Source organism: Anopheles aquasalis, chromosome 2, assembly GCF_943734665.1.
Source record: "Anopheles aquasalis chromosome 2, idAnoAquaMG_Q_19, whole genome shotgun sequence".
NCBI classification, from domain to species: domain Eukaryota; kingdom Metazoa; phylum Arthropoda; class Insecta; order Diptera; family Culicidae; genus Anopheles; species Anopheles aquasalis.
This window is the reverse complement of record NC_064877.1, coordinates 55,913,147-55,926,262: the sequence shown is the minus strand read 5'-3', so window position 1 is coordinate 55,926,262 and position 13,116 is coordinate 55,913,147. Positions and strand designations below refer to the sequence as shown.

Here is a 13,116-nt window from a genome sequence, read left to right as displayed (position 1 = left end):
TCATCATCCGGTGGGGACAGAATTGTTTTCCAAAAATGGTGGCAAGTACGTCACGTGCCACAACGTGACCGGCAAACACAAAACCATCCCGTGCCCGTTCTAGCGAGCGAGTTGAACGATCTCGATGCGACCCAAATTGGCGGACCAAAGCACGGCCTTTACTGATCAGCTCTTCACGACGCCGACCTCGCATTCTCGTGCGGAAAATTGTATCATCCGACCGTCCAAGCTTCGAGAGCCAATGACCCGGGGTGAGGGGCTCTCGTTATTTGCGCCAGATTAAACCCACCTTCCCCGGGAATGTCGGAACGGTGAGCACGGTCGTACTCGTGGCGGTCGAGAGGAGACTGATTGAGACAAACGAATTTTCATCAAAGTTCCAACGTTATGGGACGTCAGACAAAGCACCAAAGCGCTTCCCTTTGCTCCCAAACGGAACGTCCTTAAGTCCACGAGGCCCCAGGACACAAGCAGCCACCTTCACATTGACATTCCTTTACACGCGTGTGCTCACGGGCGGGGACCACTCTTTGCTTATCATTCGCGGGCCAGTGCGGGGATCCCAGGGACCTGTTGTCTGGCACAATTTTCTCGGAAATCCCTTGACGAAAAGGGCACACACCGGCTCTGGGTTGGAAAATTCTCCAAAATGAATCTTGGGGCGCCAACGTTTGCTATTGGTTCGTAACATAACAATGCTTTTAAGGTGAAACGGTTGGCAATTTGTAAGGCTAAAGATAAATTATGCTTCCGATGCTCGCTAACGTAACGTGGTTCAGTCGTTTAGAATACTTCTTCTGCTTGGTCCATAAACAGTCTTCCGTTTGTCTTTTATCGGTATCCTAGTACCATCGCTTGGTATTTATCAGTTAACCTCAGAACGATATCAAATATTCAGGATGAACCGAAGCATTCCAACAGAGTAAGATTGTTGTACAATTGGAATTTGTGTTTCCACAGAGCTGTACTACTGCTTCTGCCCCCCTGAATGAATGCAAATGTTCCCATTCCACAAATGGCGCACTTTGAACCGAAAAATACTTGTTACTTCCTCCCATTCCAATGAATGCACCGTTCCATCCAAGGTACCATTGTATTTTGTTACTGGCAATGCCAAATGCGGCCGTCAGGTTCCGTCGGTATAGAACGGACATTCTGTTCGATGAACGACTCGATGGACACACCAAGCTTGCACTCGTCTTGATGCAACAAAACCGCACAATGTGCTGTGTGGCTACGGAATGAAAATGAAAAGCAACATTCAGTGGCATAGCGAATACAGTGCAGCAGCATGGTGTGCGTCAACAAAGCACAATCGTCACAATGGCCCCAATGGGTCCTTATGGAGGCACGTGTCTACTCGTCGTCACCATCCAGCGAGATCCTTCTGTTGTCTGGTGGCGCGCTACTCAGGGGATGAGTTGCAATCCCTCGTGGTGGTTTATCCTGTTTCCCGTGCATTAAACATCACTACCAGCGCACTACGTAAAACGGGCGGTACAGTGTTCACTCGCTGATGCAAACAACCGGACGAAAAAAAAAGAAACCGTTCACCAGTTATCGACATCGGTGGAACGGCATTTGCTTCGCTTCCATTTAGCCCATCAGAACCATTTAGGCTCCGAGCCGGCATCCCTGGGTGCTTATTGTTCGCCTGGAAGCGCGCGATTCCACTGAAGCGTAATCTCTATTACGCTAATGCAACGCACGTTGGGATTTAATGAAATATCCCATTACGACCGCTACCGCGTACCGGTACCCGCACCGTTTGAGTCTTCTTGTTGCAATGCACCATTCTAGAGCTAGAACGCGTTTAACCTACCGCACTTGAAAGCGACCTGGAAGTGAAGGTTGAAACGATGGCAATGAATTGGTAATGATGCTCCCGGGGTACCATTGACTTTTCGTACCATTGCAAAAAACGCACGCGATTACAAACGAATGCTGGCTTTATCATCTATTCCACCCATGATCCCTCAACGGTGAACCTTTCACTTTTCTCCGTTTACTACGCCAGCTGTGCCACAATTAACGCACCCCGCAGCAGTGATGCTTTGCTCGAGAATTATGATTTATACACATTTAACAAGTGAAACAAATTTCCTTTTACGTGCACAAGGCGGAAACCCCCCCGGGGCAGCAGCAACAGCAGATGCAACTTGCTGACAATCGGAATCAAAACCGCAGACCACGGGGTGCTCCCAGCCAGTGCCAAACCACAGAGATCTCAGTAAAACACCAACAAAAGGCCAAACATTTGCACACTATCACCACACAATGCACCAGTGGAGTGAGGTCTCGCTCTTTTTTCTATCTATTCGCCATTTTACTCTGAGAATGCATAATTAATTGGCGCTGGCTGGAAGTCACGAGAATCACGCAGGCAACAGAGGGAATGGAGGGCAACTAGCGACTGCAGTGTAATCGGATTGTGCATCCAGCGGTGCATATTCTTCTGCAACTGTGCGCACTTTCACCTTTTTTCAATCCACGCAATACTGCTGGGGCGCATCTTCCACCCGGCCACTAAGCGATTGTCTGTTAATCAGTTTCCCAGGACCGTGGCGTGGCAGTGGGTGTGATAAAAATGATATCACTGAGCCCACCACGGGAGGCACACGATGATGCAAAGTGCGTGGATGATAAATGAGAAAGTTATGAGATAGAGCATCGTGCTGGTGCTCGTGATGTTCCTGGAGATGGAGAGCGATTTTTAATTTACTTAATGAAGCTTTGCACACCGCTCGCACCGCGGTGGCTGCGGTTCTTTCTCATGGAAGCAATAAGTTCGCACATTTGCAATGGAATTGTGATCTGCGTGACCAAGTGTCTTTGCGATGGCGTGGCATAGCTGACATAACTCTGAGGTGAAATGATAACAAAGGCAAAGCGATGCTATGCCATCACCTCTAAAGTGTTGGTGGAAAAGAAGTCTTCAAGAATATAACCATTTATTTATATCAATTCCGTTTGGTCGCCGATGCCAAGGTATTATGCTAAGAGCTAATTATAGATCGATACTTATCTTGATATTCTAGAACAAACGACACTTTGAAGGTAGACATCCAGAAGAGATTTTTTTTTCATTTTTACCTCGCCACATAAGCATTACTACTGTGTACTACAAGTAAAGTGAAACGGTATTCAAATTGTCCGAATTTATAAGAATTTCTGGCTTCTGGAACGTGTTGGGACGAAGGAAGGCCCAACAAATAGAAAATTGGTGTTGGAAAACCGTCGATTGACAACTAGAGATCTTGTTGATGATATTGGCATATGCAGATAATTCATCCATTACATTTTGAACAATGTTTCGGGCCTCAAACGCTTCAAAAGCAAGACAGATACCGTTGGTATCAGTGACTGGCATTGGTTTTTCGTGAATTTTTTGCCAAAAACTCCACTCATATCGTTATTTTACCTGCGTCACGTCAGCTCGACACCTACCATCGTTTCAATTCCGTCGGGGTTCATGGCGGACAAGATTAGAGCAATCTTATCTAGGCCCTTAAATCTTAATCTTATCTAGGCCCCTGCTCTGGGAGACCGGTAACGCCTGAACGACAGAACTCAGCAGTAACACCAGGAAGGCTAGCGCCACTAACACTACCAACGATTGCAGGTTGAGATTGACTTTCGAAGGGTTTTTCGAATTTCTTGCTATTGGCGTTGACGCTCACAGGTTGTTGCTTCACTTCAGTTTCAAGCGAGGACTCTGACTATGCCACCAGGAACGATCAGAGAAGAGTGATGCCACTGACACCATCGGAAATCCGCTTTTATTCCTCAAATTTGGCGAGCACCTCAGCGATGGCTAGTTTGCGCAGCTGCTAGGCTACAAACCAGTGATGCTATACTGCGCGGTACTAGGTCGATGGGTACATGGAGTCGAGTGGGAAGAAGCGAGGAAGAGATGAAGCTTCAGGAAGCTACGCAGCATGAATGGTCTTATTGTTGGTGATTATCTTGCCTCATTCTAAATCCCCTTCATTTGCAATGAAGAAGATTCATTATCATCTTCTGATTATTAGTATTGTTGTGTTCCATTTTACCATTAATATGATTATTGTTTCATTCTTTTACTTCTTTTTGTTCTTTTTGTTACATTAGCGCATCCATACTGGCTTATATTTAGTCCTCACCTTGCTCTCTAACTTGGAGCAGATGGAATGGTCCATCGGATTTGCGTCTGGCGAAATCAAAATCCACTGTGTGGACGAAATGAAGTATGGAACATGATTTTTTAACCATTCTTGGTTCCCACGAGCTTTATGAGACAATTCCGAGTCTTGTAGAAACGTCCATGGTCTGCGACCGAAATGATTACGCGTCCACGGCTTTAAAGCACCTTCTAAAACATATTATCGATAACGTGTCGCTTTTAATTTGACTCCAGGATCGATGAAAACAGTTGAAGAGCGCCCATCAGCGGTCACAGCGGTCCAAGCCAATAATTGTGATGGGAAATTGCTACTAGTGGACGTACTTAGGCTAAAATTGCTGCTGTGCTAGCTGTGCTGACACGAATCAACATTAGGATTCGGCTGTTCGCCAAGCAACGCAGATAATTAACGCTTGCTTTCGAGAAGTTTCAATCATTTGTCACTCAGGAACAGGATCTGGTTCTTCAGCCAGCGATATGGCGTTATCGAATGACGGTAATGATATTGATCCTTAAAGCACAGTAACTCTCCATTGGATGAAAATGCAAGAATGTTCATTGTGGATAAGTCTTGGTCTTTAGTCTATTAGACTGTATGTTATTAAGCCATGTCAACAAAACTATTGCTCAGAACAATAATCCTTCGGATTATATCTTGGACGAACTATTCTAAAAAGAAGGAAAAACAAAACAACACAACCGATTTCATATATCTTTGCGAATAAATAGTGCTTCCGGCTAGACTTTATTTCAGTTTCATACATTTCATTCCTTGAACGACTAATACACGAATCTTATCGTACAATCGATCTGCAGATCTACTCAAAAGGCATCTATCGGTGTATCGTGGGCTATCGTTCTATTCGTCTACAAAATTTACATTATACAGTTTCTAATGGAATCCGTTTAAACCATTTACCACAGTTGTCGCTATGTTGCCTATCCGCGAAGTACGCACACCATTATCGAACCATATCCTAAACAGGACGATTCAATGATATTGATTTCACAATCGCAGTGGACCAATTCCAAACCGCCATTCGCTGTTATTAATTCAATTTGTATTCCATTTTCACTCATTCCAGAGCCACTGTTTGCTCATTTGTCTACCAGCAGTTTAATGTTGCTCACTTTATTCGACGCGAGTGACACGTTCCACCTCATGTTGGGTTTCCCCGGGGCTACGGTAGGTCAGTCAGCAAGTGAGCAAACAAGCGGGGGGCCTTGTCCTTCTGTCCGCTCGGTGTGTGACACAGTGCCTGCGCACAGGGGATCTAATTAATTCCTATTTGCATTGAATGAATGACGAATTAAAGGAGGGACGACGTGACGAGAATTCGTCACGGCCAGCATTACTTCGCGGTCGAGGCCGATCAACGACAGCAGTGACAGGATGCGCTCAATTGGATTAACTAATGAATGATGGCGAATGCGGATTTGTTTGATAATTGCATTTCAATTCCATGCCGCACGACAAATACTCACGTCCGCAACAATCGCAATACGACAGGAATCTGTCTGATTCCGACGATCGTGAAACATTTTCACCAGGAAAAGGATATGATCGTTCGATCGTTTGCGCTTTCATGCGAAAACGGACTCACTGGGATAAGACAAACGGTAATGACACCACCTGAGGCTCAGACGAATGGTCCCGAATAGTAGACGCGTTTCTTCCGTGGTAGAATGATCGGTTTCGAACAGAGCCCGGAATCATCGAGAAAGTGTTCATAGTTTCCTGTTCCGGTACCGCTACCGTTTTCAGCCGTTCCGGCGACCTTCGTTTTCGCATTCTCCGTGCCACCAACAGCTTTCGGTGTTTCGTTCAACTGCATAAGTTCCTTGAAGGACAAACTGTTGTAAGGGATCTTGCCACTCTTTGGTGGCGTTATCGGTGGGGTATGTACCGAGGACTTTTGAATGATGTCCGGCGGTGGTACCATCGGTGCCACGCTCTTGTACTCCTCGTCCAGGTTGTACTCAACGTTCTCGAGCTCCTCTTCCTGCTCATCATCATCGACACCACAACCATTTCTCTGGTTCTCTGGATTACTCGTTCCAGCCGCATTTCCGTTCACCAGCAAATCGTCCACTTTTGCGCCCCCGACAGTAGTCTCTAACTCGGTTGCGGTTCCAGTCTCTTGTTCAGGGTTGGAAACGTTGTCCGCTTCCACGATAACATCCGGTTGGGACGATTTCCCGTACTCAGCATCCAAATTATACCAATCAAATTCCGCTTGAATGGGTAATTTGCTATCCTCGGTGATAATGACTGGTGGTGGTGGTGGTTGTGGTGGTGGCGGTGCGACTCCTGCACCAGCTGCTACTGATTGTGGTGATGTCGGTGCTGATAGTGATGCATTCGCCGCTGACGAAACCATTCCACTACCAGTCGCACTCGCATTAGACGTTCCATTTGTCGCTTTCTTCGGCGATGAGGATGTCTTTGCCGGACTGCCGGCACCACCAGCGCTCGAGGATGCCACTGACGAGGGTTTCAAATTTGGAATGTACGAAACGGACGATTTCGATGGACTTCCGAACGGGCTACCCAGCGAAAGGTTCGTACTGGAGAGAGCTTTCTGTGAGAGCGATGATTTGAGCAGCGTTGGCTTGAGGGCCGCTGGTCGACCAATCGACGTGCTCAGTTTCGGTGTGTGGTGCGTCGAAGGCACCCGTGCTCCACTGCCCGGTACCTTGGACAAAAAGCTAAGCTTATCGACTGGCTTCAACTTCGACTGGAAGGTCACACTCGGTATCTGCGATACGCCACGGAACGGTGAACCAAGCTCCTTCACCGGTACCTGTTTCTTCGAAGCGTTCCTAATGGCCGGTGATTGCTTGTTGATTTCCGCAATAATCTCCGACAGTTGCTCCCGGAACTCGCCATCTTTTTTGCTTGGGGTTCCGCCGAGCACCGAAGAGGAGACAGCACTGCCAACCGTTCCTCCAGCAACGCCATTGCTGGCCAGCTTGTTCCCGCCACTGCCGCCACTGTTGGTGCTGCTCACGCTACTGATGGATTTGGTAATATAGTTGTCTTGGCTGATGTACTTGTTCAGTGGTTCCTTCTTAACCGGAGGCACTATTTCCGCCACGTTCGGTAGCTTTGGAACGTCGGCAAATGATTCCTCCAGTAGCTCGGTCGTTGCCGGCTGCTTTCCAGCCCTCGCCAAAGTACTGTCCTCCTCTTCTCCCACAATCGAGTAATCATCTTCGCACGCATCTTTGTGAATCTCCGCTACTATCTGAACGCACTTTACCGAATCCTGTATCTCGCTGATCGAACAGTAGTCCGGTTCCGACTCGGTGATATCACTGTGCGCCACCGAGGAAGGACTGCGAGGTGAGGTCATCTTGGGCCCTTGGGGCGTAGATTGACGCTGCTGCTGTTGCTGCTGTTGACTGTTCTTCGACAGCTGTTGTAGCTTCAGCAGGTTGGCCGGTTTCGGTGGTAAGGCTGGTGGTGTTTTGCGCTTCTCTGCTAGCGCCAGTTCCCGCTCTCGATCCTCGGAACCAAGCTTAGACTCCATGTCGACGTAGTAGTTTGAGTAAGAATTATGCTCCGAACCAATCGGCTCGTACTCATTGCTGTAGATGCTCTGAATCTCGTACGTCGGTGATAGTTTATCGTCCTTTCGCGAGCCTCCGTTCGAGAGGGAAGATTGTAACGATATCCGTGGCACTTGCACCATACTATTCTGCGTAGAGAAGTGAACCCGTTTCGAGCGTACGGTCGTCTGTGGATGCTCCTTCGGTGGCCCTTGTGCTGATACGGCAGGAACCGATGTTGGTTCTTGTGCGCGAATGTACAGCTCTTCCTCATCCTCGGCACCAGCACCTCCTGGAGTGTTGTCCTTGTTATTGTTACTGTCTCCGAAACCATCCATCGATTGTTGAAGCAGAATCTACGCAGAAGCGAAGGGGAATCAAGTTAAGAAGACTTCACCTGCACTGCACCTTCCAAACAAGACACTTACCTGGTTGACACACTCCAGCACCGGATTGACGGCCGCATTGCTGTACGGTTTGCCGAGAGCCGTATCCGAATCCTCCATATCGCTGGCACTCGCATACCAATCGTCATTCGTTTCGATCGTCTGCTTCATCTCCATACCCTCGGTGTACTTTTGCTGATTGTTGCCGACGCTACCACCACCACCGCTTGTGTTCGCTTCATAGAAGATCGTCCCATCATCCAGCTCCATCTGCTCGCTGCTTCCGCCCATACCTTCCGCCACCGGAAGAACATCATCGCGAATGTAATGCTTCCGATGGCTACCATCGCCACCGTCACCACCATTGCGACTGATTCCGTGAAGCGAATCAATCCGATTCGAGTACGGTTCCACGTTATCGTAGTTGTTGCACTCCGGTCGACGGTTCTGATCCATGCGCTTGTTCTCCTTATCGCTTTCATAGTTTTCGTAAATTGCTATCTTCGGCATTGACGGCTCAATGTTCACGTACGCCTCGTGGCCACTCTCGTGGACGACCGGCTGCTCCGGTTGCTCATCATCCCCTTCGTCGTCGTCGTCGTCCCTCTGCTGACCATCGAAACGCAGTGGACTCGCCCGTTCATTGCGCTCCGTTAGCCTCGTTAGCGTACCGGTGGTCTGACCGGATGCGTTGCTTTTGAAGCTACTTGCCCTGGACGGTCCCCGTTGGTAGCCCTGGTAGGACCGTTTGCTCGTGTACTTCCGGCTGCGGCGTGCATCCTTGAACGAGTTCGCTCGAACGTACAGCGACGATTCCTGTTCCTCGCTCGACGAAGCGTACTCGACGCTATTAAGGGACAAGTTTTCTGCAGAACAGAGGAAATGGTTATGATTTAACATTTTATTAACATCCCTTCTCCGCCAGAACCGTCGCGTCTTACCCGTATTTACACTCTCCGCTCCATCATCACGACAGTAGTCAAAGGTCTGCGTCCCGTTCGTTCGGTACTCGAGACGATAATAGTTTTTACGACACTTTGGGCAGTACTGAGTAACTTCGTCGCCGTTGTCTCGCCCACTCGGCCGCTCCTCTTTCCCGGCTTTCTTCTCCATCTCGTCGCTTAGCAGTTCCTCTTCTGCAGCCAACTTCCGCTTCATCCGATTTATCGTACAATTCTGTCGATTTATAACGTCATCCTTCTCGTACAGCTGCTGCCGGATGCGGTTCTGCTCGTTCTTCAGCCGGTTCTCGAAGCCAATCAGTGCCTTCAGGATGCGGGACAGTTGATCGTCGCGCAATTTACGCTCCCATTCCAGCTCCTGGCTGACTAGCTTCAGATGGGCCTTCGGACCGATAACACCCTCTAGCCCGGTGCCCGATGGTCGCTGTTGCTTGCTGCGTACCTGACCATTGCCCAGCCTTCGCAGTAACTCCTCCGCTCGCACACCAGCTGTGGCACCATCTCTTTCTGGTGCCATCTTTCGTCGATCCTGGCGCGGTTGCTTCACCTCGTCCACATCGGATCCACTGGTGGTGGTCACTGGGGCTAGGGTATAGATCTCCGAAGCGGAGCAACTTTCATCATTCACCATCCCATCGTACTGCTTCGATGTCTGTGTCTAGTGATGGAGAAGAAAGAAAAGGAGAAACAATGAGAACAGAGCAAGGTTTCAACTCAGGCGCATCATAAAGAGTAAAGCGGAACTAGTGTCCAGTGGTCCACTGCTCGAAGTAAATCGAAACCCTCGCTTCCCTGCGGTGGTGGACACCTAAAGCGTCTGCCACCTACACCATCTGTTATCAACTCTCGCGACGCTGTTAAGGGGGAAGGAGTGAAGCAGCCGAAGAGAACTTTGTCCATTTGTCTACAGTGGCCGTGGCTTTCACAGCGTTCGCTTGGTAGCAAATTTCCTTTTTCATTTACATATTTATGGCCCACCACACTCGACAGGGCTTATGCTAGATTAAAAACCGTGCTCGAACAACTTCTTGCTTACATTGGGACGATAGCTTTATTCTCTCGCGTCACGAAGAGGCGAACACAGAGAGCTGGTGCTTAAGCACATAAAACGCTACAAAGTATGAGCCATCTTGTTTGGAGGCGTGCATTCAAGTTCCGGAGTGCAATAAAATTTGAATAGAAAAACAAAAGCGTTGGTTTCCACAGTTCAGTGTATAATTAGAGAAGGTGAATTCTGAACATTCCATTCTATGTTCAATTTGGTAAAATAGTTTATTTGTTGAATGAAGCGAAAAACAAGTTTAAAACAAAGGAATGCATCTGTTATTTCTCACCAAACGGACAAAAACAGATGTGCTTGCTGGATTGTAGATCAATTTAGAAGCGAACCAGCGAATAACAAAACGAATGTTTGGCCTATTGCTTGACAATTGACCAAAGTTGTACTAACTTTGCACATTCCAATCAACTTGTTGGATGATAAATGCGAAGGATTTATCCAACTTTATAAGCGCATTATTATGCATTTGACGAAAAACAACGGCTACAAACCGACAGCAAAAGAATATTTAAAAACACTCCACACTACGGCTAGTGAGCGGCAACAAATGCTGCGGAACAAAAAACACAGCACGCACTCGCTGCTTCCAATTCGATGTGTCCCACTTGGCCCCATTTTATGTCATGCATGCAAATTCGACTGTTTTTCGTTTCATTTTTGTTCCAGCATTCCCTCAAAAAAAACACTCGCTCGCACACGCAACTCACCACCGCCGCTTGAGGCAACGATTTTCCATCCTGCAAAAACACTACCTTCACCGAGACGGAGTACTCCGTGGGAGCACTGCCACTGGCCAATTCCGGCTGTTTTATGCACAAATTGTGCCACATTGCCAGGCGCACGGTACGACGGTATCGGTGCGGAAGACAAGCGACCCACAAATGATACCTTGGCGGCCATGATCTCACGCAACAGCTACGCCTGGGACCGAAATCTGGCGGGCTGATAATTTTTATCGGTACAAAACCAACATCGCTCCAATCATCGGCTGACTGATAAAATGGTGCATTGAATCGATTGAATACCCACGCCAGTAGCAGCGGTAGCAGCGTTCCGTCCGTCTCGCGTTAATCAACTCAACACCAGCTGTTCCTGTTCATCCGTTAACACGGCGTAATGCGTCACAGTAAGCCAGTGGCGGGCTTATCTGGTAGGAGATTTGCGTGCAAAGTAGAATGCATTTTGCTCCATTGCCCATTGAAGACCCGTCACCTTATCATGCTGTGAACTTAACGGACAAGAACCCCTGTGGCGCCGTCAATGGAGAGGCGCATCCATCGATATGATTAATTTATCAGTAGCGCTGTAAAGGGGGAAGGAGAATAGATGCCCGTACATTTTCACTTACAGGTCGTTGCGAGTGAATCACTTTGAACGGAGTGCAGCTGTCGCCACGCCACCATCTCGATCGCATCATCATTAGGCTGATTGACTTTGTTCGGAAAGCGTTAAGGTGAACAGCGACGATGGTGTCAGGCGGCAGGCGGCTATCACCAAGCAATCTCACTAGCTGTCCGGGCGCGATTGCCTCGAACGTGATGACAGTGATTGAGAGGATCGACAGACAACTTAACCTCGGGCAAGAGAGACCGATCGTTTCCGTTCGCGCGACAACTGTCTATCATTAAATGGAGCGCATCTTCGATTGCTTTGATGGCCCCAGGATGCCTGAGATGTCTAGCAATCTCAACCTTCTTGCAGCATTCTCCTCTCACCGAGTCACTGCCGACATCTTAATGCGGTTCGATGGAATACCCTTCAAGAAGATCACCATCAGTCCTCCAATGAATTGTTTTTTTTTCCAAAACAATCTCCAGCACGACATGCAACAGCCCTCGCCTTATAGAATCGACAACATGCTGCGATCACGAACAAACAATGATGCAATCGATTGGCAACGAACTGGCGAGGTGTGCTACCATTGATAAGATTGCCTCACGATTGTGGTCATGAATTGTTGCAACACGAGATAGCTGCAACTGTTTGCAGACTATTGTTTTAACATATTTGCACTTCCTTTCTATCTTACAACTACGCTTCAAGTCGCTCTCAGTTAGTTGCATGATAAATGCTCGACGATAAAACGATGATCAGCATACCTTTTAGCTTGCTCCTGAGACTAACAGCTCCCCATACACCTGCCTGTTGCTCAGCTACAGTAGCAGAATCTATTTACAGGGCGCCCTACTATCTGACCACCGATGTACCCCGTAGCCAAAGCGAGCCGTCGTGGGAAATGGTCGCTAAAATAGATAATTTCCCAACCCCACCTGAGGTACAGCAACAAATACCAGCTTGCTCAACAACATGCTCTGTATCATCTGAATTCACGATCGAGTAGTCGTGCAAAAACGTGCCCATTGCCCAGTGCAGCGTCGCTTATTAAACATCGCGCAAATCTGGTCTAACAAGAGATGGCGGCGGCACGTGGGATCCGTTCCGTTCTAGGCGGCGATCTTTCATCGTGTGGTTCTGCTTCGCGCGAGCCACGAATAGAATTGGTGGCTTAGAGGGAACGGAGGGCGCACATTTCTTACGTCATTCGGAGTGTAAAAACCGTGGCCTGTGGACCTGCAAATGGTGCAGCTTACACGGTCACGGTGCACTTGCTGTCTGTCTGCCTGCCTGCCATTGGAATGTTGTTGCGCGGACATCTGATATGCTACCGTTCCGGCCTCTCCGCCAGAAGGAGCGGCAAACGGAACTAACTATGGGGTTTTGGGGGAGGGCAACAAAGTGTGAACGATGACGTGAAGGAATGAGTGCTGAATGTGCGCATTGTGTGTCCGGGGCATCGAAAAGCCAAGCAACTGGCCACCTTGCCTCAGGCCAACAATTTGCCTCGAGCTTCATGTTACACCATGCAGTTATGCGAAACATTCTTGCTCGTTCCCGTTCTTATTGCATCGCACTAGTTTCTTGAAAGTTGCGCGCTGTGGTTACAGCTAAGTTGCAAAGGAACGCGTGGCTTGGAGTTGGACGAATTGTGACACC

The 13,116-nt window shown here is 48.3% G+C and overlaps 1 protein-coding gene across 2 annotated transcripts in view; it reads right to left on the bottom strand.

Moving 5' to 3' along the window:
* Positions 1-4,896: 4,896 nt before the first annotated feature.
* Positions 4,897-13,116, bottom strand: part of LOC126569894 (uncharacterized) — a 32,400-nt gene continuing 24,180 nt past the window's right edge. The window contains exons 1-4 of one of the 2 annotated variants that reach the window (XM_050227295.1): positions 10,830-10,973; positions 9,042-9,720; positions 8,143-8,966; positions 4,897-8,070 (exon numbers count right to left, since the gene is read on the bottom strand). In XM_050227295.1, the coding sequence (XP_050083252.1) occupies positions 5,803-8,070; positions 8,143-8,966; positions 9,042-9,720; positions 10,830-10,952 (3,894 nt within the window). In that variant the 5' untranslated portion in view covers positions 10,953-10,973 and the 3' untranslated portion in view covers positions 4,897-5,802. Of the gene's footprint in view, positions 8,071-8,142; positions 8,967-9,041; positions 9,721-10,829; positions 10,974-13,116 lie in introns of those variants that run through there. The other variant, XM_050227294.1, reaches the window with a different exon arrangement.